General features: G+C 39.2%; 1 protein-coding gene across 4 annotated transcripts in view; it reads right to left on the bottom strand.

Annotated features, from left to right (window-relative positions):
- LOC139750682 (transcriptional adapter 2B-like) overlaps positions 1-23,437 on the bottom strand; it is a 64,208-nt gene extending 40,771 nt beyond the window's left edge. The window contains exons 1-3 of one of the 4 annotated variants that reach the window (XM_071665370.1): positions 23,242-23,437; positions 17,177-17,274; positions 3,452-3,511 (exon numbers count right to left, since the gene is read on the bottom strand). In XM_071665370.1, the coding sequence (XP_071521471.1) occupies positions 3,452-3,511; positions 17,177-17,274; positions 23,242-23,266 (183 nt within the window). In that variant the 5' untranslated portion in view covers positions 23,267-23,437. Of the gene's footprint in view, positions 1-3,451; positions 3,512-17,176; positions 17,275-17,379; positions 17,487-23,241 lie in introns of those variants that run through there. The other 3 variants (XM_071665364.1, XM_071665381.1, XM_071665375.1) reach the window with 3 other exon arrangements.
- Positions 23,438-24,564: the final 1,127 nt, after the last annotated feature.

The raw sequence follows: 24,564 nt of genomic DNA, 5'->3' as shown, positions 1-24,564 counted from the left end.
TTATCCTCGAGCTTCATTTCACTCAAAGAGCCAGAACATCCAGGTCTCTTTCCTCAAACATACTCCCTATCTCTCCTTTCTTATCATCTTGGTTACATCCACACACATTTAAACACCCCAATCTGAGCCTTCGAGGTGGACGAGCACTCCCCACTTGACTCCTTCTTCTGTTTCTCTTTTTAGAAATATAAATACAAGGAGGGGGTTTTCCAGCCGCCTGCTCCCGCCCCCTTTAGTTGCCTTCTACGACAAGCAGGGAATACATGGAAGTATTTTTTCTCCCTTATGCTCATATCAACATATACACACATACTTATATATATATACATACACATACACAGACATATACATATATATATATTTACATATTCATACTTTCTTGCCTTCATCCATTCCTGGCACTATCCCACCCCACAGAAAACAGCATCATTGCCCTCTCTTTCAGCGAGGTAGCACATGGAAAATTGACAAAAGAGGCCACATTTGTTCACAGTCAGTCTCTAGCTGTCATGTGTAATGCATCTAAACCACACCTTCCTATCCACATCCACGCCCCCACAGACCTTTCCATGGTTTACCCCAAAAGCTTCACATACCCTGGTTCAGGCCACTGACAGCACATCGACCCTGGTATACCACATCGTTCCAATTCACTTTATTCCTTGCATCCCTCTCACCCTCCTGTATGTTCAGGCCCTGATCGCTCAAAATCTTTTTCACTCCATCCTTCCACCTCCAATGTGGTTTCCCACTTCTCCTTGTTCCCTCCACTTCTGACGCATATATCCTCTTTGTCAGTCTCCCCTCACTCATTCTCTCCATATGTCCAAACCATTTCAACACACCCTCTTCTGCCCTCTCAACCACACTCTTTTTATTTCCACACATCTCTCTTACCCTTTCATTAATTACCCAATCAAACCACCTCACACCAAATATTGCCCCCAAACATTTCATTTCCAACACATCTGCCCTCCTCCATACAACCGTTTATATAGAGCCCATGCCCCACAACCATATCATATTGTTGGAACTATTATTCCTTCAAACATACCCATTTTCCACGTTCTTTTCCACACAGTACTTTCTCAAACTTCCTATTCATATTTCTACAGGACAGTGCTTTCTAAGGGCTTATGTTAATACAAGATTTTACTTTAATTCACAACTAGCCTGCAGAGAAAGCCTGAAGCTTCTCATTTACCCACTGATATCTATGGCAGGAAGTGGTCACATACACTCCAGGAAAGAGAGGACATCTACATGTAACTTTCCCTTCTCCCTACGCATTTCTAAATAGGTCCATACTTTCTAAAGGTACATGAACATGTCATATATCATCTGCAACATTAACCAGTCTGCAGCAAAATCTCATTTACCCATAGAAAAACATGACTGGTAGAGACTAAGTACTACCCAAAGAGAAAGACACATTATGTTCTGGGCACACACTGGGTTTACATGGCAGCAGTGCACAAAGATTCAAATGCCTTAGCACTGAGCTAAGGTTTATATGTGTAATATGCTGGGTTTAAGTGGCTGTGGCTGCTTTACATGGCTCATATTGTAATATGAGAAGATGGAAGAATTGAGTGAAAAAGGCTTTGAGGTTTCAGGGCCTGAACATTAAAGAGGGAGAGTGGCATGCATGAGATAGAATAAAGAAGAACATTATGGTATGGAGGATGCAACATCCAGTCAAAGGACTGATCCAGGGAATATGAAGCAATCAGGGGAATTAATGGGATGGTCTGTGGGAGCTTGACCACGGTTAAGGAAGCTATAATTTCAGTACATCATACACGACAGATAGAGTCCATGTTACCCAATGAGGCCGCTGATTATCTGCAAATGAAGCTACCTAGGTGTGTGGGAAATGGTGACAGTTAAGAAGTAATTAAGATTATGCTAATTTCCCTCTTCCTGGGGAAAATCCTTTTTTTTTTCTTGGCCAGTGCTTAAAGGGTTAAGAGGGTTAACTTGAAACATTAACTTCCTTCTCATTTCTGGTCAGGCTTAATACTTACATTTCATGAGCTTCTGAAGAAGCACCTATGGGATACTTTAACTTCTCTACTGTTATTCTCATGTCATAATATTCAACTTAATGCATATAGCAAATGGCATATTTTCAAAAGTACTGTCAGACTGATGAACCACAAACACTCACAAGAAATATGTAGACAAAAGCCTAGGAAAAGACCCTTACAACCACACAGCACAAATCTCACAAAGATCTACTTATCTTGCATAACTTGCAAAATAAAAGACCAATTTCCCCATATCAAGGTTGGAGTGTAAATAATGGTAAAAAAATAACAGATGTGTTTCAGTGTAAAAAGATCTTTACCTTACCAGGCTTTACATATCAACAGAGAGCAAGAAAACTGATCAAGAACAGAAAGGAAACTTAGTAAAAAGAAAATGATGAGCCACATGTATATCTAGCATGCACTCTGCCACCAAGGATAACAGCAAGGGGATACATTGCAGCATTTAATTATTAGCAAACTCTATATGAATACAAGTTATGCAAATGCACAACACAAAAATCAGGATGAAAGAAACAAGCTTGTGAAGAATATGATCATAATTACAATCTACAATAGAAATCTTCAAACAATGGAAAACATTCAAACTTATAACTTGTAACATCCTGGTAATGGCTTGTGCAAAATAAAATATCTAATAATATGAGTGTAAATTTTTCATACAAAGGAAATCTGCTGGGTATATCTGTAGGTAGCATGCATGAAAAATATATACCCAGTAATAAAAATACGACATGCAAGCATATGGTGAACCTAAAACACAAATTGCACTCTGTTTCCTGACCAGTGACAATTAAGGCTCAGTAAAAAGCCTCACATAATATTTTGCACCACAACAGTATTTAAGATCTGGCACAAGATCATACCAGGCACCACACAATTAGCAAAAATTGAAGGAGGAACTACAAAATTTCAATATCAACATTAATCACAAAAACAAAATGACATGTATATGTAGTTATGTTGACATATAAACCTTATTTCTCAAGACCATTCAAAGTCTTTAAATGCAAATGAACAATAAGGCATTTGTAAATGGCAATGTAATTATTCATGGCTAAAGAATAAGGGACATGAAACATGTTTTAAACATCATAAATTAGAGCAAAAAATCAAATATATGATAAAAACATTAATTTACATAACTAGGGTTGGTATGTAATTTCTGTATACTACAGTATACATAAATTATGAAATATCATCAAACTTGAAATATATAGTTTTTACATGTCTACATATTCAGCCATTTTTGAGAGCTTTTTCTATACACTGTTAATGATTCCAGGAAATGAAGAATTGTGAACTTTAAGAAAGTATGTAAAGGAGCTCATTGACTGAGGAAAAAAATCTGTAACAAAAAGGGTATTACACAGAAAGCTAACTAAACTTCAGAACCTTACCATAAATTGATAACTGTGATTTCTTCTGTGTTTGCCAATCTCAGCACCACAAGAAAAACACTGAAAGCAAAAAATAACATTTATTAGAATTATATAAAATTACAATGCAAAATTTCTAAAAGCACTTATCATATCTAATAGGTCCTAAACATATCCCATGTATGATCTTGTAACACCATTACGATCACATTTAAATTATTACAAAAACATTCAATACTTAGCCGGGCATCACTTGATTTATTCAATAATTATGTTCTTAAAAATGGTCAAGTAAGCCAAAAAGATGTAAATCAAACAATGTAAATAGTGAAAACCTAATGTATACATATAACAGGAAAGATAAATACACATACTTTGCATAGAATTCTAGTAAATAAAAGCAGAAAATATCTAACGCTGTCCCACAATTATTTGTGGTAAATGTCAGTGTTCCTAGAAAGGGGTTCATCTGGATCAAATAACATATTTGGCAAAGGTAGTGGTGATGGAAAAGGGGGTTCAGCTCTCATATCATAGGCTGTCGATAGCTGGTCTTCCTAACGAGTGTCCTTTTTCTTCAATAAAATCTAGTGATTTCTATTTAGCCTTCATTGCTTTATCATAATAAATATATTTATAGCACCTGATGTCAGCAAGGACATTTCAAGTCACCTCTGAAATGCATTCTGTGTTCATGTCATCCTTATCAAACACAGAAAGAGTAAGGTCAATGTAGTGAAATGTGAAGTTCAGCTAACTTCTTGATAAAGAGAACACTCTTACTTGACCTCCCCTTCTGCTACCACCACTTCCTGGCATTGCTTCTCCAGATGAAGATCTTCATTCAAGAGCTCTTCCATATCCAATCTTAGCAACTTCTTCACATCACCCTCCTCAACCTCATCAAAGCTCACTTTTTCCCTATTTCCACAATGTGTGCATCTGCTCTTGATACAATGATGTTGAAATCAAAACCCCCAACTCCACGAACAAACTGGGGGCAATAAGGACAACCTTGAAACCTATATGTTATCCTTCACACAATATTCCTTCAGCACTACATAAAGCTATGCAGTGAAATTATCAAAGAAAACCTGCTATTCATCTGTTCAGATTAAAATAATAATAGACAGGCAATGATTGCTTCATGTAGACCATAAGAGTCCAGGGATTCTCCAAATGATAGACCATTAATTGTTTAAGCTTGCAATTACCTTTGGCATTGCCCCTCACAAGCAGCGTGAGGCAATCCTTGGCAGCTTTGAATCCTGGTGCAGCCTTATCTTCATGGGAAATGCACATTCTCAAAGACATTCTCTTCTTAAACAATCCAGTGTCATCCATATCAAAACTCTACTTTGGAGAATAACTACCTTCAAAATTGACCTCGAGGGTTCCTGGCATATTTTTTGCAGCAACATCATCAGCAGAAACAACCTCACCAGTCATCTTGATTTTTTCTTAAATTTTGCGAGCCAACAAGATATATTTATTATACTTTGTCGCTGTCTCCCACGTTAGCAAGGTAACACAAAGAAACAGACAAAAGAATGGCCCAACCCACCCACATACACATATATATACATACACAACTACACACGCACATATACATACCTATACATCTCAACTTATACATATATATACACACACAGACATATACATATATACACATGTACATAATTCATACTGTCTGCCCTTATTCATTCCTGTTGGCACCCCGTCACACATGAAATGACAACCCCGTCCCCCCGCATGGGCGTGAGGTAGCGCTAGGAAAGGACAACAAAGGCCACATTCGTTCACACTCATAGGAAAGAACAACAAAGGCCACACTCGTTCACACTCAGTCTCTAGCTATTATGTATAATGTACCGAAACCACAGCTCCCTTTCCACATCCAGGCCCCACAAACCTTTCCATGGTTTACCCCAGATGCTTCACATGCCCTGGTTCAATCCACTGACAGCACGTCGACCCCGGTATACCACATCGTTCCAATTCACTCTATTCCTTGCACGCCTTTCACCCTCCTGCATGTTCAGGCCCCGATCACACAAAATCTTTTTCACTCCATCTTTCCACCTCCAATTTGGTCTCCCACTTCTCCTTGTTAACTCCACCTCCGACACATATATCCTCTTTGTCAATCTTTCCTCACTCATTCTCTCCAGGTGACCAAACCATTTCAAAACACCCTCTTCTGCTCTCTCAACCACACTCTTTTTATTACCATGCATCTCTCTAACCCTTTCATTACTTACTCGGTCAAACCACCTCACACCACATATTGTCCTCAAACATCTCATTTCTAGCACATCCATCCTCCTCCGCACAACTCTATCTATAGCCCACATCTCGCAACCATATAACATTGTTGGAACCACTATTCCTTCAAACATACCCATTATTGCTTTCCAAGATTATGTTCTCGATTTCCACACATTTTCAACACTCCCAGAACTTTCACCCCCTCCCCCACCCTATGATTCACTACCATTTCCATGGTTCCATCCACTGCCAAATCCACTCCCAGGTATCTAAAACACTTCACTTCCTCCAGTTTTTCTCCATTCAAACTTACCTCCCAATTGACTTGTCTCTCAACCCTACTGTACCTAATGACCTTGCTCTTATTCACATTTACTTTCAGCTTTCTTCTTTCGCACACTTTACCAAACTCAGTCACCAGCTTCTGCAGTTTCTCATCCAAATCAGCCACCAGTGTTGTATCATCAGCAAACAACAACTGACTCACTTCCCAAGCTCTCTCATCCACAACAGACTCCATACTTGCCCCTCTTTCCAAAGCTCTTGCATTCACCTCCCTAACAACCCCATCCATAAACAAATTAAACAACCATGGAGACATCACGCACCCCTGTCACAAATAGGCATTCACTGAGAAGCAATCACTTTCCTCTCTTCCTACTCATACACATGCCTTACATCCTCAATAAAAACTTTTCAATGCTTCTAACAACTTGCCTCTCACACCATATATTCTTAATACCTTCCACATAGCATTTCTATCAACTCTATCATATGCCTTCTCCAGATCCATAAACGCTACATACAAATCCATTTGCTTTTCTAAGTATTTCTCTCGTACATTCTTCAAAGCAAACACCTGATCCACACATCCTCTACCATTTCTGAAACCACACTGCTCTTCCCCAATCTGATGCTCTGTACATGCCTTCACCCTCTCAATCAATACCCTCCCACATAATTTCCCAGGAATACTCAACAAACTTATACCTCTGTAATTTGAGCACTCACCTTTATCGCCTTTGCCTTTGCACAATGGCACTATGCATGCATTCTGCCAATCCTCAGGCACCTCACCATGAGTCATATATACATTAAATAACCTTACCAACCAGTCAACAACACAGTCACCCCCTTTTTTAAAAAATTCCACTGCAATACCATCCAAAGCCACTGCCTTGCCAGCTTTCACCTTCCACAAAGCTTTTACTACCTTTTCTCTGTTTACCAAATCATTCTCCCTAACCCTCTCACTTTGCACACCACCTCGACCAAAACACCCTATATCTGCCACTCAAATCATTCTCCCTAACCCTCTCACTTTGCACACCACCTCGACCAAAACACCCTATATCTGCCACTCTATTGTCAAACACATTCAACACAACTTCAAAATACTCACTCCATCTCCTTCTTACATCACCACTGCTTGTTATCACCTCCCCATTAGCCCCCTTCACCGATGTTCCCATTTGTTCCCTAGTCTTACGCACTTTATCTACCTCCTCCCAAAACATCTTTTTATTCTCCTAAAATTTAAAGATACTCTCTCACCCCAACTCTCATTTGCCCTCTTTTTCACCTCCTGCCTTTTTCTTTTATATATCTCCCAGTCATCTGCATTATTTCCCTGCAAAAATAATCCAAATGCCTCTCTCTTCTCTTTCACTAATAATCTTACTTCATCCCACCACTCACTACCCTTTCTAATCTGCCCACCTCCCACACTTTTCATGCCACAAACATCTTTTGCGCAAGCTATCACTGCTTCCCTAAATACATCCCATTCCTCCCCCACTCTCCTTACGTCCTTTGTTCTCACCTTTTTCCATTCTGTACTCAGTCTCTCCTGGTACTTCCTCACACAAGCTTCCTTCCCAAGCTCACTTAATCTCACCACTCTCTTCACCCCAACATTCTCTCTTCTTTTCTGAAAACCTCTACAAATCTTCACCTTCGCCTCCACAAGATAATGATCAGACATCCCTCCAGTTGCACCTCTCAGCACATTAACATCCAAAAGTCTCTCTTTTGTGCACCTATCAATTAACATAGTCCATATATATATATATATATATATATATATGGAGAAAAATTGGAGGAAGTGAAGTGTTTTAGATATCTGGGAGTGGATCTGGCAGCGGATGGAACCATGGAAGCGGAAGTGGATCATAGGGTGGGGGAGGGGGCGAAAATCCTGGGGGCCTTGAAGAATGTGTGGAAGTCGAGAACATTATCTCGGAAAGCAAAAATGGGTATGTTTGAAGGAATAGTGGTTCCAACAATGTTGTATGGTTGCGAGGCGTGGGCTATGGATAGAGTTGTGCGCAGGAGGATGGATGTGCTGGAAATGAGATGTTTGAGGACAATGTGTGGTGTGAGGTGGTTTGATCGAGTGAGTAACGTAAGGGTAAGAGAGATGTGTGGAAATAAAAAGAGCGTGGTTGAGAGAGCAGAAGAGGGTGTTTTGAAGTGGTTTGGGCACATGGAGAGGATGAGTGAGGAAAGATTGACCAAGAGGATATATGTGTCGGAGGTGGAGGGAACAAGGAGAAGAGGGAGACCAAATTGGAGGTGGAAAGATGGAGTGAAAAAGATTTTGTGTGATCGGGGCCTGAACATGCAGGAGGGTGAAAGGATGGCAAGGAATAGAGTGAATTGGAGCGATGTGGTATACCGGGGTTGACGTGCTGTCAGTGGATTGAAGCAAGGCATGTGAAGCGTCTGGGGTAAACCATGGAAAGCTGTGTAGGTATGTATATTTGCGTGTGTGGACGTATGTATATACATGTGTATGGGGGGGGTTGGGCCATTTCTTTTGTCTGTTTCCTTGCGCTACCTCGCAAACGTGGGAGACAGCGACAAAGTATAATAAAAAAAAAATATATATATATATATATATATATATATGAGGCCTTTGCTAGTATCAAAATTATTCTAACAGGAACATATTCATGAGTTTGATGTTCAATCTATGTGCTCACCATATGTTCTATTCTCTCCATAATCAAACTCAGGGAATATGAAGTCTTACATGCACTGATTAATCCATCACTCTCGGTACTCTCCTTGAACTTCTTTGCACTATTACAAATATTCTGGAAGTTATTCTTTTCTATTATACTTTGTCACTGTCTCCTGTGTTAGCGAAGTAGCACATGGAAACAGACGAATGAATGGTCCAACCCACCCACATACACATGTATATACATAAACGCCCACACACACATATATACATACCTATACATTTCAACGTATACATACATATACATAAACAGACATATACATATATACAAATGTACATAATTCACACTTGCTGCCTTTATTCAATCCTGTCGCCACTCCGCCACACATGAAATGACACCCCCATCCCCCCATGAGCCTGCAAGGTAGCACTAGGAAAGGACAACAAAGGCCACATTCGTTCACACTCAGTCTCTAACTGTCATGTGTAATGCACCAGAACCACAGCTCCCTTTCCACATCCAGGCCCCACAGAACTTTCCATGCCCTGGTTTAATCCACTGACAGGACGTCGACCCCGGTATACCACATCGTTCTAATTCACTCTATTCCTTGCACGCCTTTCACCCTCCTGTATTTTCAGGCCCCGATCGCTCAAAATCATTTTCACTCCATCCTTCCACCTCCAATTTGGTCTCCCACTTCTCATTCCCTCCACCTCTGATACATATATCCTCTTTTGTCAACCTTTCCTCACTCATTCTCTCCATATGACCAAAACATTTCAATACACCTTCTTCTGCTCTCTCAACCACACTCTTTTTATTACCACACATCTCTCTTACACAATTAGGTCCAAGGGCACACTTAATATCAGATGTTCATTCACCTCTCACATAACATTTAACCACATCTGCATTGGTGATGGCCTTATGCTTCTTTAGCACCACCAGGAGAACTTAAAAGATTTAGCTTTGGCAGCATGATGCAAGGGACAAAACATATGCAAAATACAGTATACTGCAACACAAAATACTGTGACTACAGACTGCATCCATGCATTGAGGACTGTATGGCAAGAAGATGCATACCCCAACCACATGGGGCAACCACATGCTGGCAACTCCACACCACTGCACTGCCTGCCCAATGACAATCATGTAATTCTAAACATAAGCCCAATTTTATATAAAAAAAAGTGTTAATGGACCATGTATGTTCTAAAAATGGTGTATATCAAGAGATACCTGTATATAAAACAAACATGCATACATAAAGAGTAACTTCAAAACAAAACTAGACCTGAAAAATAAATTCTAAAATTCTGGTTGGATTTGGCCAAATCTATATGACATCAACATGCCTGATGTCCCAAACTTTAATTCTTTGTAAAACTAATCACCAACAGATAAAATAATGCTGCATATTGGCTATGAACAAAAGTAAAAAGCTATAACAGTTTAATCTTAACAATAGAATAACACAAATTTCACCAAGGACTTACTTGTCCCTATTCTCTGTCAGCATGCATGTTTTTAGGATTGGTAAAAACATAACTCCAAAATCCCACAACAGGTGCATGGAAGCAGAAACTTATACTAACAGTAAAAAGTAAATACATTAAAAAAAATTCTATAAAAATGACAAATACCATCCATATCAAATATCTATACCTTTCCTCAATTTCCTGCACTAGTCCCTTCAATATATTTTCATTTATGCCCCACTAGCTTCCTGCCCTGGAATAGTAGTATCAGGAACAAACAAACTTCTGCCTCAACAATACACATCCACTCTCTAATAATAACATATACTGTTCCAAAAACCAAAGCGTACCATCCAAAGCCATGCCCCAAATGCTATTCTAGTGCTTATCTTGACAGCTCAATATGTCCTAGTGGACAGCACATCACCACCTATGCATGAAGTTAATCCACTTCATTCTATCCCATGTGTATCACACACCCTCCCGAATATCTAACAAATGGACAATAATAACATCTATAAAACTTTAAGTTGATGAAAGAGAATGGACACTTTTCCTGAATTTTGCAAAAGCATTTGGAAAAGTACAATAAAGATGACAATTGCAAAAAGTGGCAAGACAAAACATCTACAAAAAAAAATAGGAATGTGAATTAAAGTACTTTTCAACCAAAAGAAAATTCAGGGTTGCAGCAAATGAAACCATGTCCATGAAGATCATCTCCAGAATGTGCCACAAAGAACTGTAATATGAGCAAAACTCTTTGTAATCATGATTTCAGATATACAGAGATATGAGAGAGAGCATAGCCAGGTGTTTTGCAGATGACATAGAAATAAAACTGTGGGTAATGATGAAAACAAGAAAAACTAGAGACCTGAAAATTACATACAAATAGGCCGATGAGAACCTAATGAAACTTAATGATTAATAGAAATTTGAACAATTTAGTCATGGAATGATTACCAGTGTATCAAAAGGCCTGACAGGTAAAGATGACAGTGTCTGTAAATATAGTAAATGAACAGGGGAACATATTAATAAGACTATGCTTTCAAGCAAAATAATGGTCAGTGTAATACTAAAAACTTTTATAACAAGCAACTGAAAACTGATAATAGGTAGAAAAGAATAGTGTCATGTTGTATCATCACATGTTAAAAAGAATATAGAAACAATTCAGACAAAAAATGAAGGAACGGAGCACATGAACTATTATGAGAGGTTGAAAGAACTGTGCATCAGGAAAAAGAGAAGAGAGTGATGCATGATTAAATAAGCCTAGCCATAAACAAAAGGCATACAAAAATGTCTTAAATCTGAAAGCCTCTCAGCAGGAAAGATATACAAATATCAAATCAGGTGTTATTTCTGGAAACATAATACATATAATCTGGTGAAAATGCACAAATGTCCTTCAAAAATTCCAAAAGAATTAAGATATATGAGTGAAGTGATTATAGAAACATTCAAAAAATGAAACTTGAGGCTGAAATCAGTCTTGGATAAACCTTGAGTTGATGATTATACTAAAGGAGAGGCCACTAAGAGAAACAGCATTATCTAACGAGCAAGAAATATAGTGAGCACCATCTGCTAGCCCTACCCTTCTAACAAAATCTCAATGTAGATACTCATAAGTAGGTAAGTACTCCCCATAGCTCCTCCACCTCTGAAACAGATGCCATGAGTCAGTTAGTCTTCACTTATCCTCCCCATATCTCTTCTGACAACATAGGCAGTTGCTAACATTTATTTTTCATACATATTCACCATATCCCATGTCAGTGAGGTTATAAAGGAAGACAAAGAAATCGTCATTCACTCATCCACCCTATAGCTGTCATGCACAATATGCTGAAACCAAAGAGTACTACCCACAACTAGCCCTGCAGACTTTTCCATGGTTTCTCCTGACCATTTCACATGCCCTGGTTCAACCCACTGACAGCATCTTGTCTCCTGTATATGTCATTGCTCCAATACGTTCTATCCCTCACATGTATTTGATCAATCCTACTTACACCACATACTGTCCTCAAACATTTCATATTCACCACTCCTACCCTTTTATTTACTTTTTTGTCTGAGGCCCATGCTTTGCATCCATACAGCTCCTATAGGACTACTATATCATCAAAAGTACCATTTGCACTTAAAGACAGAGACTTCTTCCACACACTCTTCAATGAGCCTAAGACCCTCACCCCCTCACCCACCCTATGACTCATTTCAGCCCTCATGGTTCCACTTGTTGCCATATCCACTTCCAGGTATCATAAACTTTCCATTCAAACTCACACTCCATATACCCTGTCCCTCTTCACTGCTAAACCTAATAACCTTTTCTCATTCACATCTACTCTCAACTCTTTTCTTTCACAGACTCTCCCAGACTCAGACACAAGTTTCAGCAGTTTTTCACTCAAATCTGTCACCAGTACTGTATCATCAATAAACAACAACTGACTCACTTCCCAATACACTACATATCTGCTCCTCTTTCCAAGACCCTTCCATTCACCTCCCTCAGCAATTCATCCACTAACATATTAAACAGCCTTGGTGACTTTACACATTCCTCTCATAGACCCAGTTTCACATGGAACCACTCACCCTCCTTTCTCCCTACTCACACACATACACACACACCTTACTCTCTATAAAAACATTTACTCTCCCATACCATATATTCACAACACCTTCCACAGATCATGTCTATCACTCCTACCATATGCTTTCTCCAGATCCATAAACACCACATACAAATTCTTCTGTTTCAATTCTTCAAAACAAGCTCCTGATCCAAACATCCTCTACCACTCCTAAAGTCACACTGTTCCTCCACAATCTGAAAATCTGTGAATGCCATCACCCTCTTGATCACCAATTTCCCATACAACTTACAAGGAACATTAACATATTTATACCTCTGTCCCCATTGCCCTTATAGAATGGCACTATACAAGCATTCTGTCAATCCTTAGGCACCTCACCATGAGCCACACATACAATGAAAATTACAACTAACCAAGCAGAAGCACAATCACCCTCTTCCTTACAAAATTCAATTGTAATACCATTCACTACAGCTGCTTCGCTGCACTTCATCTTACACAAGGCATTCACTGCCTCTTCTCTTTTCATCAAATCATCTTCCATGACTCTATCTTCACACACCTCCATGATCAAATATACTACATCTGCCATCCTATCATTAAACACATTTAAGTCTCTCAAAATACTCATTCCATTCCTCTCCACCTCATTTTTGCCAGTTACCACTTCCATCATTTACCCCCTTCACTGATGTTCCCATCTGTTCTCTATATTTTCTCTCACTAGTAACCTCCATCCCTGAAGTTTGCTGATACCTTCCTACCACAACTCTCATTAGCCCTCTTTTTCAGCTCCTACACCTTCCTCCTGACCTTCTGATGTCTTCTTACATCAAGTCACTTGCAACCATTCCCTAAAAATAACACCCATACATCTTTCTTTTCTATTTCATAAGCAACTTCATCCCACAAAACAATACCATTTTTCACCTATTCACCTCAAATCTTCTGCATGCCAAAAATTCTCTCATACATGTAAGTAGTACCTCCCTAAACACTTCTCATTCCTCATCCACTCCCCTAGCTTCATTTAATCTCTTTTTGCCATTCTACACTTAATGTCTCTTTTTTATATCTTGTAGCAAGCCTCTTTTCCAGGCTCATTCACTTTCACAACCTTATTCTCACCTCTATCATTCCTCTTTTCCTAAAGCATCAACAAACCTACATCCTCACCTCCACCAAAAAATGATCAGACATCCAACAAGCTGCCTCTTTCAGCATATCAAATCCAAGAGACTCTCCATTAATTTAATACAATATCCAATAATGTCTCCTTACCATCTTCCCTTCTCATCCATGTATACTTAAGTATGTCCTTTATAATGCAGGTATTCCCGAGCACCAATCCTTTTTCAGCACACAGCTCCACAAACTGTTCACCATTTCTACTCACTAAACCAGGTATCCCATGTCCCCTAGTTATGCCTTCAACTGCCACATCACCCACTCTTGAGGTTAAATCACTCACTGATCCTTTTTCAGCATACAGCTCCACAAACTGTTCACCCTCTTTATTCACAAAACCAGGTACCCCATGCCCTCTAGTTATGCCCTCAACTGCCACATCACCCACTCTTGCAGTCAAACCACTCATCACTATACCTCACTAGTTAATGACCTAAACTGCTACATCACCCACAAACTCAGCACCTCCCAAAACACTCATCTGTCTCCTTGTGGAAGGTATTAAGGGTATATGGCGTGGGAGGTAAGCTGCTAGAAACAATGAAAAGTCTTTACCAAAGATGTAAGGCATGTGTACGAGTAGGAAGAGAGGAAAGTGACTGTTCCCAGTGAAAGTCGGTTTGTGGCAGGGGTGCATGATGTCTCCATGGTTGTTTAATTTGTTTATGGATGGGGTGGTTAGGGAAGTGAATGCAAGAGTTTTGGGAAGAGGGGCAAGTATGCAGTCTGTTGTGGATGAGAGGGCTTGGGAAAAGAGTCAGTTGTCGTTCGCTGATGATATAGCGCTGATGCTGATTCGGGTGAGAAACTGCAAAAGTTGGTGACTGAGTTTGGTATAGTGTGTGAAAGAAGAAAGCTGAGGGTAAATGTGAATAAAGCAGGGTTATTAGGTTCAGCAGGATTGAGGGAGAAGTTAACTGGGAGGTAAGTTTGAATGGAGAAAAACTGGAGGAAGTGAAGTGTTCTAGATATCTGGGAATGGACCTAGCAGCAGATGGAACCATGGAAGCGGAGGTGAGTCACAGGGTGGGGGAGGGGGGAAGGTTTTGGGATCGTTGAACAATGTGTGGAAGGCGAGAGCATTATCCCATAGAGCAAAAATGGGTATGTTTGAAGGAATAGTGGCTCCAACAATGTTATGTGGTTGCATGGCAGGGGCTATAGATAGGGTTGTGCGGAGGAGGGTGGATGTGTTGGAAATGAAATGCTACCTCCAGTAAAAATACCAGTACGAGTCAACTGAGTATTGCAGAAGAGGAAGATGTAAGACCACAGCCACTGCAACCAAGGGGCTTGCAGCAAACATTCCGGGAATGAACGCTGAAGAAGCCAAGACAACTTGATGATGTTTTGCAAAGACAACTCAGGTAGCTTAAATTAGGAAAAGATGTCTTCCCTCTGATTTATCAGTTAGGATTTATGTTTTTCTAATTTTTTTTTACATTATCATTTAAAGGAGATACATTTTGTTATTTTGTGGGGCAAATGTTTGTAGATTTTAAAGAAAGGGATGTACCAATACCTAGAGAATATCATTTATGGTTTACATAAACTGGGCATGTTATTATTTGTGTGTTACAGGAAATCATTCATGGTATTTGAATGTCTTAGGTAATGGAGTGTACTTAATATACTGATGCTAGTTTGTTTTATAAGCTCTTTGGAGAGAGCAGACTACAACACTAATGATAAAAGACCAATGGGTGCCCAAAGTTGAAAGACAGAGCTGGTTAGACATTCTTTGAGTGACTCCACCCTCCTTCCCAAATGCACAATGGAAAGTCCAATGCTATGTTTTACTACGGCCAACCTTTGAAATATCAATGACAAGGAAATCAAGGAAAAGAGTAATGCCAGGATAATACCATCTGTCCCACTGGTGCCAATACGTTGGCAAACTAACCAGTGCCTGAAGAAAATTAGGTAAGCGTCTTGATCAGCTATCCACTGCAATTAGCTTTCAATATCAGTTATCTTCTACAGCACTAATGTAAAATATAATAACAGATGCACAGCATAACTTGGAGCATTATGTTTTGCTGAGCAACACTTTCTTTTAATATTACTGTCAAAATATACTAGTCAGAATAATAATTGAACACCATCAAGATGGTGCTGTATGTCAACAAACTGACAAACTACATGACTATGCAATCCCCAAAAGTAAACAAATCATATTCTTGTACATTTCAATGCACTTTCAAGGGACAAAACTAAGGCATATGCAGCACATGGAGGAAACAGTGGAAAGGTATGTGCAGCCTGGTTGTGTACAGGGGGCTGTTGTTTTGGTGCATAACACGAGACAGCTAAAGAAGCTAAAGAATGAATGCGAGAGCCTTTTCTTCATCTATTCCTAAGGCTATCTCACAAATGGGGGAAACGAAAAGAAAAGTATAAAAACAAAATATTTCTACAATCATTTCGGCTCCAAGATAAGATTTTCATATGTACTGCTAATACTGCAGAATCAAAATAACTACATTTACAGTAATTAACCCCATACTTTGCTTACTAAACCTTATTCTTATCACCTACATATTTTTCAACAAAAATTTAATGTGCCATATCATGCAACACTAGCAATGCAGAACAAAAACCACAAAACATTCAAAGTTAATAGAAATTCATTGTTTACCTGGACAATTACCAAAAATGAGAGAATATCAGTAAAGGTTTCATATCAAAATGCTGATTCTGATAAACCTACATGCGATTATCCTTAAAACTACATCTGCTTTCACACTCTAAATCAACATTGAAATAATTGCCAAAATTGCCAATATGGTTCACCACAGTGTTACCTTTGAAAGTAGAGATCATGACTGTGCCACTACAACCATAGTAACAATAATGATTATAAATTTTTTCTACAATAACAAACTGCTTCTTGAACACTAGGTAATAACATATTCAGCTCAATCTAACTTAACTATCAAAACTAACAGTTCAGAGAACGATATACATCAATGCATAACATATATTCTGATTAAAGCAATATTGTCCAAACAGCAGAAGAGGGAGGGAGACAGCCCCTCCTCCTCCTCCCAGCACATCGGCAACACCCAAGGACAACCGGAACAGGGGTGCAGGAGAAAGTCTTTAGACTCCTTAAAAGTCGGTCAACATGCCTTACAGATAAAATTATGGGTTAGGTGAGGGTAAATGTTACCCCAATTTAAACCCCGCGCCTTAGGACGCGCCTTGTCACGTGACCCTCACCTGTAAACAAAGATCGAAATCCTCGCACTCCAAACACCGAACCCTCAGTCCGTTGACATCCTCCTCACAATAGTTGCAGTGGTACTTCGCAAACGTATCTGCAATATGTAATACACCATCAGGCATTCGCAGAGCAACGGAAATTTTTTAAATCGCACGAAATCCACTCACTCATCTCAGAACACTAGAGGAATGTCTCTCACCCGCCATTTTGCCTCCGAGTACGCTGATGACGTCACACAAAGTGCCAAAAGACTAATATACGCTTATTTTGGTAGTTTATCCACTAAACTAATTGTCAAAACGACTCCTCCCTATCTTATATACAAGCCACTCTAATAAGCACAATGAATAGTTAAGATGAACATATGGTTCTGGAGAAATATAGCTAGAAATGTCCTTACTGTACGAGAGCTGACTTGATGCTAGAACAAACCACACTGCCTGACGTACGAAATTAGGGTGGGTCACTAGGGTGGCCACTGACGTTTGCTTCACTGGCAACAAATTTAGTGTTCATAGATTTACTTTCAACACATTCACTTACCATTTGCTGTACCATCGAGGTATGTCACGTTGCCTCGCAGTGTACTTACTCCCGACATAACTATTTACCTACAGACTGAAATCTGAGGGGAATAACAACGTATGTCAAAAGAGGGGTTGTCACTCCCAATTCCAGTTTTCCCCCCTTATCTGCTCTTTACCAACGTTCTCTCTCTCGCTCTTTCTCATTCTCCCTTTAAAAGTCACTGGCTTACCTGTATGAGAGGGTGCAGAAGGCTTTAGAGCTTGATACTCATTAGGATTGACTTCTTGCTTTCAGTGTCACTGGGTCAAATGTAGGACAGATGGCTTATCTTAATGATCCAATTAGAGGTCTAGGGCATTAGGAACTCAGGTGGGCGACTTTATCTAGATTCTACAAGCAATAACATTCCTAAAGGCATATATACTAGGACTGCTCACCTAATAAAATTCAACTAACTAATCTATTCTCAATAGAGTGAATACCGTGAGGTGCCTGTATTACAATATGACCAATTTCAAAAAACATGCTTCGCATACGTAATCATCATCCAATAATTTGACGCTGTAATTAGTCCCATATTCCTAATTCATATCCACTTTTGTGTAAGTATTAATCTGTCGACAATAATATTCTCATGCCCATTCTTTCCATATGTATGATTCCTTGTACTTCTGTGTATTTCATCACACCACTTGATACTTCAATCGAATTCTTTAGCATCTTCTCTAAACAATGACTCCTTCTATCTAACTTCCCTTTTGACAATATAAGTTTAATTGTCTCATATTCTTAGACACAAAAGTGAGTCTTATTTCTCCTATCATCCATCTTTTGCCCTTTCCTCACCCAGTTCATTCCTGACTAATCCAACATGCACAAATTCTCACAAGAATGTAACATTTTTTTTTCCCTTATTTTCTAAATCTCTAACAGATTTGATTCCCAAAGTAAACACACCTATATTCATAACACACTCTCTTTCCCATTTGTGAAGAGCACATTCAAAGCTGGTACTGCATCATAGTCACTATTGGTAGGTGGTGGTAATTAGGCACAACCACTGAGGACTACAAGTGGAAAAGGAGGCAAAGATATGACCATTTGATTAAATTTTTCTGTACTGTATCCTGCTTTCACAGTGTAAGTGAAGCGTGTTGCACTGGTACACATGTAGTGAAAGAAAAATATCTGTGACGGTCACCTTAAAAACCAAGCTTTTTCCAATTTCATTGTACAGTATCTATCAGGATAACTGTTTCGTATCATTGTTTCACCGTAGAACTTCATCTACACCCATCAATGTATAATAATCCCACCCACGCTTCTCTATATTTTTTTTTTTTAATTACTCCAAAGATAAATTCATATTTTCCTAATATCTTATCATTCCATTTCTCATTCTTTATAGATTTACATGATTTTTAAGTTCTGAGATTGAATTGCCACATATTGGACAGCATATGTATACTTAGCAGATGATAATCTAGAAAGAAAAAGAATTTGTCCCTGTTGTTCAACAGTTTTGATGGCCAACGGTACAGTTACGGAGATTAACTGAAGAGGACTGTGCGTGGTTTTCACTCCGTGTCTTGAATTTCTGCACTTTCTCCAAACTGTGAAATGTGTCGATGGCAAATGTTGTGAACCTCTGGAGCTCCTATCTTAGTCCATCAGACTAGATTTAATCCAGCGCAAACGGTAGTTCAGCAAACAACAGATGGACTGGAGTCTTGTCCCAATAATGCCAGTGCAGTTTGCTCCTCTGTATGCCGGCAGTTCATCAGGTAAGGACGTTATATCAACCAAAATTAGAAATACTTTCCCCGTGGGCAGCGCTTATGCAGAAAGTGAGGTTAATTTTAATACACTTCAGCATCACAAATACTCTGTTAGTTCAGCATCACTAATACCGTGCATAATTCCGGTCAAATTCTCTGGAGCACATGTGAATAAACCTAGCGCAACTAAAGAGAATCAAGCACATTGATTATTCTAAATGCATGCAGAAGTTTGGGAAGCCCCAGTAATTAATTGTACAGTGCATAGTGATTCAATGTATTTTGTGTGTGTATGTGTGTGTGTAAATTACGCTTGTGTGGCTCCATATCTTGAACAGTATCTACTATCCTACAACTTTTTTAGATTTATGTATGCTGTTTGCATAAATCATGTCCTCATTCATTTTATCCATTCATCCATCACTACTAAACTGTTAAAGTACTTCTCTACATCTTTTAAGGAGTTTCTTGCTTGATTTCAGGTTATGGACTCTAGTTGCACTATCCATATGTCTCTCGAACTGTTGTTGGCTATCCACATTTCGAAAACTTGTTTAGAAACTAAAGATTTTGATCAGGTCACCCCTGACTCCTCTCCTTCAAAGTGAGCATATATATAGTCTTTTAGCCTTTCCCTGCACCTTAGCTCTCTTTAATTGTTTCCAATTTTATTGTCCTCCTCCTCAATGTATATATCTTCAGGTAAGGTGACCAAAATTGAGAAGTATATTCTAGTTTTGGCCTCGTGTAGGATATGAACAGCTTGCTGAATATTTCCTGATCCATATACTTGATATTTGCCAGAACACAGTTTGCGTCCTTTACTTACCGCCCAATTTGGGACTCTGGCGACCGATTACGGAAAACAGGGTTGATACTGACTCCCAATTCCTTCTTAGCACATGCTGAATCTTGAAGATTTTAGACTGGCATGACGTTTGCCCTTTCCCACTCACTTGGCACTATGCCTTTCTTTAACGTCATCTTGAACTACTGTATTTCAAGAGGTATGGCTATTGTATATTTCTGTTTGTGTGTGTGTGTGTGTGTAGTAGGAAGGGTTGAAATAATAACAAAATATTCTACGTTCCTTGAAATCTAAATGTAATTATCCTTAAAAATATAGTTATTTAGTAACCACTACAGAAAAAGAACTATGGATAGATTTGATTATGAAATTATGAAAAGACATTTAGGAATCGACTGGGATGCAGAATTCTTCCAGTGTAGTCTAAACGCTGACAAACAATGGAATATCATCAGTATTGTTAAAAACAGATGGATCCCTATCAGTGAACTCATTAACAGGGCAGGCAGGAAACAACGTGCCGTACAGCCGTAGAAATTGTATATAGTAGTTAGGATAAAGGTCAGAAGTTGGGAAAGATACACGGAGACTCGGTCAGAAGAAAACTTTAAAATCCATGCAAGAAACAAAGTTGGGGCTTGTTCGAGGAAAATTCTGAGGAATAACGGAAGGGAAATGGCCAAACTAGTCAAAAACAAATCCCAAGTTACTTTGGTTACTTGTAAATGAGATGACTACAACGAAAAAAAGGTATACCAAAATCAATAAAGAACCACATTGACCAGGATGAGTGAGAGATCATGACCTGTACATCCGAAGAAAAAGCAGAGATGGAGACTCTAGTCAGCAGTCTCTGCTATTGCATGAACTGAGGAGGATACAGGACGCACTGTTTTAAATACAGATGTCTGGGGTGGCGTCTTATCGTTACAACTGTAACTAGAAATTACCAGGTCTCAAAGGATATCACCCAAGGATGTTAATGGGATATCAAGGTTAGTCCAAATGGGATATACGGATATATCCAACCAACAAGGTAAAAAGGCAAGGTAGTTATAGTGTCATCTTTCTAGAAAGTAAACAACAACAAAAAAGAACCCATTGCGTGTCTGAGCATAGAAATCCATGGTGTATATTTTGAAACCGATAGTGGGATAAGCGTGCCAGCAAAACACGGAAAGAATAAACTAAAAAGATAAAAATTGAAGCTTGTTAGGTAAACAGTGACTGATGATGGTGTTCAAAAAGCTGCATCTTTTGGAAAATTTCAAACCCAGTAAACATAATCCTTGAAATTAGGGTCTAGTTTAACTAATCCGGGGCCTCGAGCACCAAACGAGCTGCGGGGCCCATCACTCTTAAACTGAAGGAGAAAAACAGGACAAGTTAATGCTGCATATAGCCTTATAGTAAGCAGCATGCTGGATTTGGATAGCATCATAATTCACGTACAGTAACCATTATGTTCTCTGTATCCCACCCCTAGCTCCCTTCTCCCACAAAACATGACCTGATGAGAGAGAAAAAAAAAAAAAAACGCCTAAAAATTGCAAGTCCTTATGAACAAGAAGCAAGTCTTACAATCCTAATGGCATTCATCCACGTGTACTGAAAGAGTGTGAAGAAGTGTGTCTCTGTGCTTGCTCGTCTGTTCCATTTTTGTTTAAAAACCAAAACTTTTCCTACTCTTTGGAAGCATGCGTTGATACATTCCATCCCTAAGAAAGGTGACCGTTCTGACCACTCTTAATTAGTTCGGGTTTAGGAAGATGCTTTGAATTAATAGTCGATATCGTTACTACTGCAGTTTTCCCACTTATTACTCCATACCTTTCAATTATACTCGTCAGTATAATGTACATTATATAATTGCCTTGAACTTCATCTAGTACGTGATTTATTTCAAATGATTCTAGGCATGAAATCGTGAGATTTATCTTTTAAGTGCTGTGAACTGTGTTGTTGACTTGGAATTGTCCTTTATCCCTTATCACTTTAACCCTTATCACTGAGGTGAGCCAGGGTGACTATCAGATGGAGTTATTTTTTTCACTTTCAAATTCTTAATATTTTCTACCCTGATTGCAAAAAGCCCAAAAGGAAATGAAATTTCATTGAAGACTGTGGGGAAGTATAAGAGTGGACTGCTTCAGAAATATCAAATGACTAACGCTGGGTAAAATTATTCATTCATTTCGAAGAAAAATACCAGAAATCAGCGCATGTTAGATATACTTCAATGGATATTGTGTGTCCCCCGACCTAATTCTCGTGAACGTGCTTTTCCTCAGATTGGTAAGTTTTTCACATTAGAAAAATCGGCCTAAACTGTCAGACTTCAAGGCTTTGGTAGTTCAAAATAAAAAAAAGATCAAACCAATTTATGAGTGGTCACAGCGGTCGGGAATATGGGTAGGGTTGGAGATACGTTGCCAGAAACCCGGAGATTCTTAGCACTCCCATGATTTATCACTATGATATGACTATGTATGGTGCAATATGTCACTGGGCATGGCTAATGATTTTTTTTGAGTAAAGTTAATGAACTATTTCAATAAACTTTAATTACACCCATTATGATATGGTTATGAGCTTACGTACTTGGTAGTTGATATATGAAAATGAAGAGTATTACACGAGAGCAGAACTTGGCAATAGTGTGACTTTGCCATATTCAACCAATATATTATTCATAATTAAAACCGCACCGTACCCTTGATATTTACCGATACTTGCATAACAGCAGCAAAAGTTCCATGCAGTTGCATAACTTATATGTAGTTGTTATGATAAAGAAGGACTTTTGAATTCATCATCTTATTGCTGGAAATTTCCGCGCGCCTTCAAATTTCCAGGTGACAGCAGGACAATGAGCTCAAAAATCAGGACTGTCTCCCAGATGAAACCCCAGTCAATGAGTTGGTGAATAAGTAAATACATTACTTACCTTCCTCCACCCGATATGCAATCATCAGTCATGAGTTTCCAGTCCAGGAACGCACTCTATATTCAGGTTTAAGTGTTTCCAAAGGCTATATTGTACTTATGCCAGTTACCATCAGTCTACGCAACAATGTTTTCATCATGCAGTTCACCAGATACAATTCGCTGCAGAGGTTCGACTTGTTCCTGACAAATGTTTAAACCTATAAAATCATTCTTTTTTTTCCACAGTTTCAAATCACGAATACTCACCGTGGCAGATGAATAACATATGACGTTGCATTGTTTCTTTCTCTGCCATTCTGTATTTCACTTACTTGTTACACTATTTGATTTCCTTTTTTTCTTCTTCTTGAGGATAGATCACTTGCATTTTCAATTTCCACTTGATCCCAGTCACGGAGCTCTCAACGAGTGCTTTTTATAATGACACAACGTTATCGTTGTCTTTTAATTTACCCTCACTACGCCACACGTACGAGAAATAAATATATAACACACTCGCTAACCTGTGGTCGTCTCATGTCTTACTGTTAGGGAGGTGAGGGGAGGACTGGCTGCCGACCTGGGTGTGGGCTGGCAGCAGGTAGGTAAGGATCATAATAACAAGTAGTTTGACCATCGAATCCGTAGCTTGGCTGGATCAACGTAAACAAATAAAAAGACTTATGCCGGGTGTCTCAATTTTCTGTTCTGATTAAGGAAACAGCTCATAAAGCTTGCAGTGAATGAATTTTTTTATTCAGTCAATTGATAGCTGAGTTAGTCTTATAACTGATGAGCCCCCCCCCCCTCGATGTAGAGCAGCAAACTAGTGGGCGGGGCAACAGTCGTTTGTCCACTCCGGGGACCACGGCTGGTGGAGCACAAAGACCTGATGCACGGAAGGCTCTCGCTCCGCTCACAGTCATGGTTAACGGACACTCCTCACCGTCATGAGGACATGTTGGCAAATGCTGCCTCTGTCTCTGACGTGATGCAACACAAAAACTAAAATGATTAGATTTTCCAGAGTTAAGAGCGGGGCGTCTCTCCAATAATGAATAATTGTTCAAACATCAAACAGAGAGAGGGGGAAACTTTCTGTCACTGCTTTTTGTACATAGCACGTCTATATTAGATGTAATTACCTTTCTGTATTGTACGGGGGAGGAGGGGAGGGGATGAGAGTTTTACACTCGTGGGCCCCCATCTCTTGAACACTTTACTAGTAATCACACCTCCTCTTGAATTTGTGTATGCTGTCTTCATTAACAATGTCATCAGTCAGTCTCTTCCACTCATCCACCACTCGTATATTATAAAAGTATTTCTTTCCGTCTTTATT

The sequence above is a fragment of the Panulirus ornatus genome, chromosome 1 (assembly GCF_036320965.1).
Source record: "Panulirus ornatus isolate Po-2019 chromosome 1, ASM3632096v1, whole genome shotgun sequence".
Classification (NCBI taxonomy): domain Eukaryota; kingdom Metazoa; phylum Arthropoda; class Malacostraca; order Decapoda; family Palinuridae; genus Panulirus; species Panulirus ornatus.
This window is presented reverse-complemented; position numbering and strand designations above follow the sequence as displayed.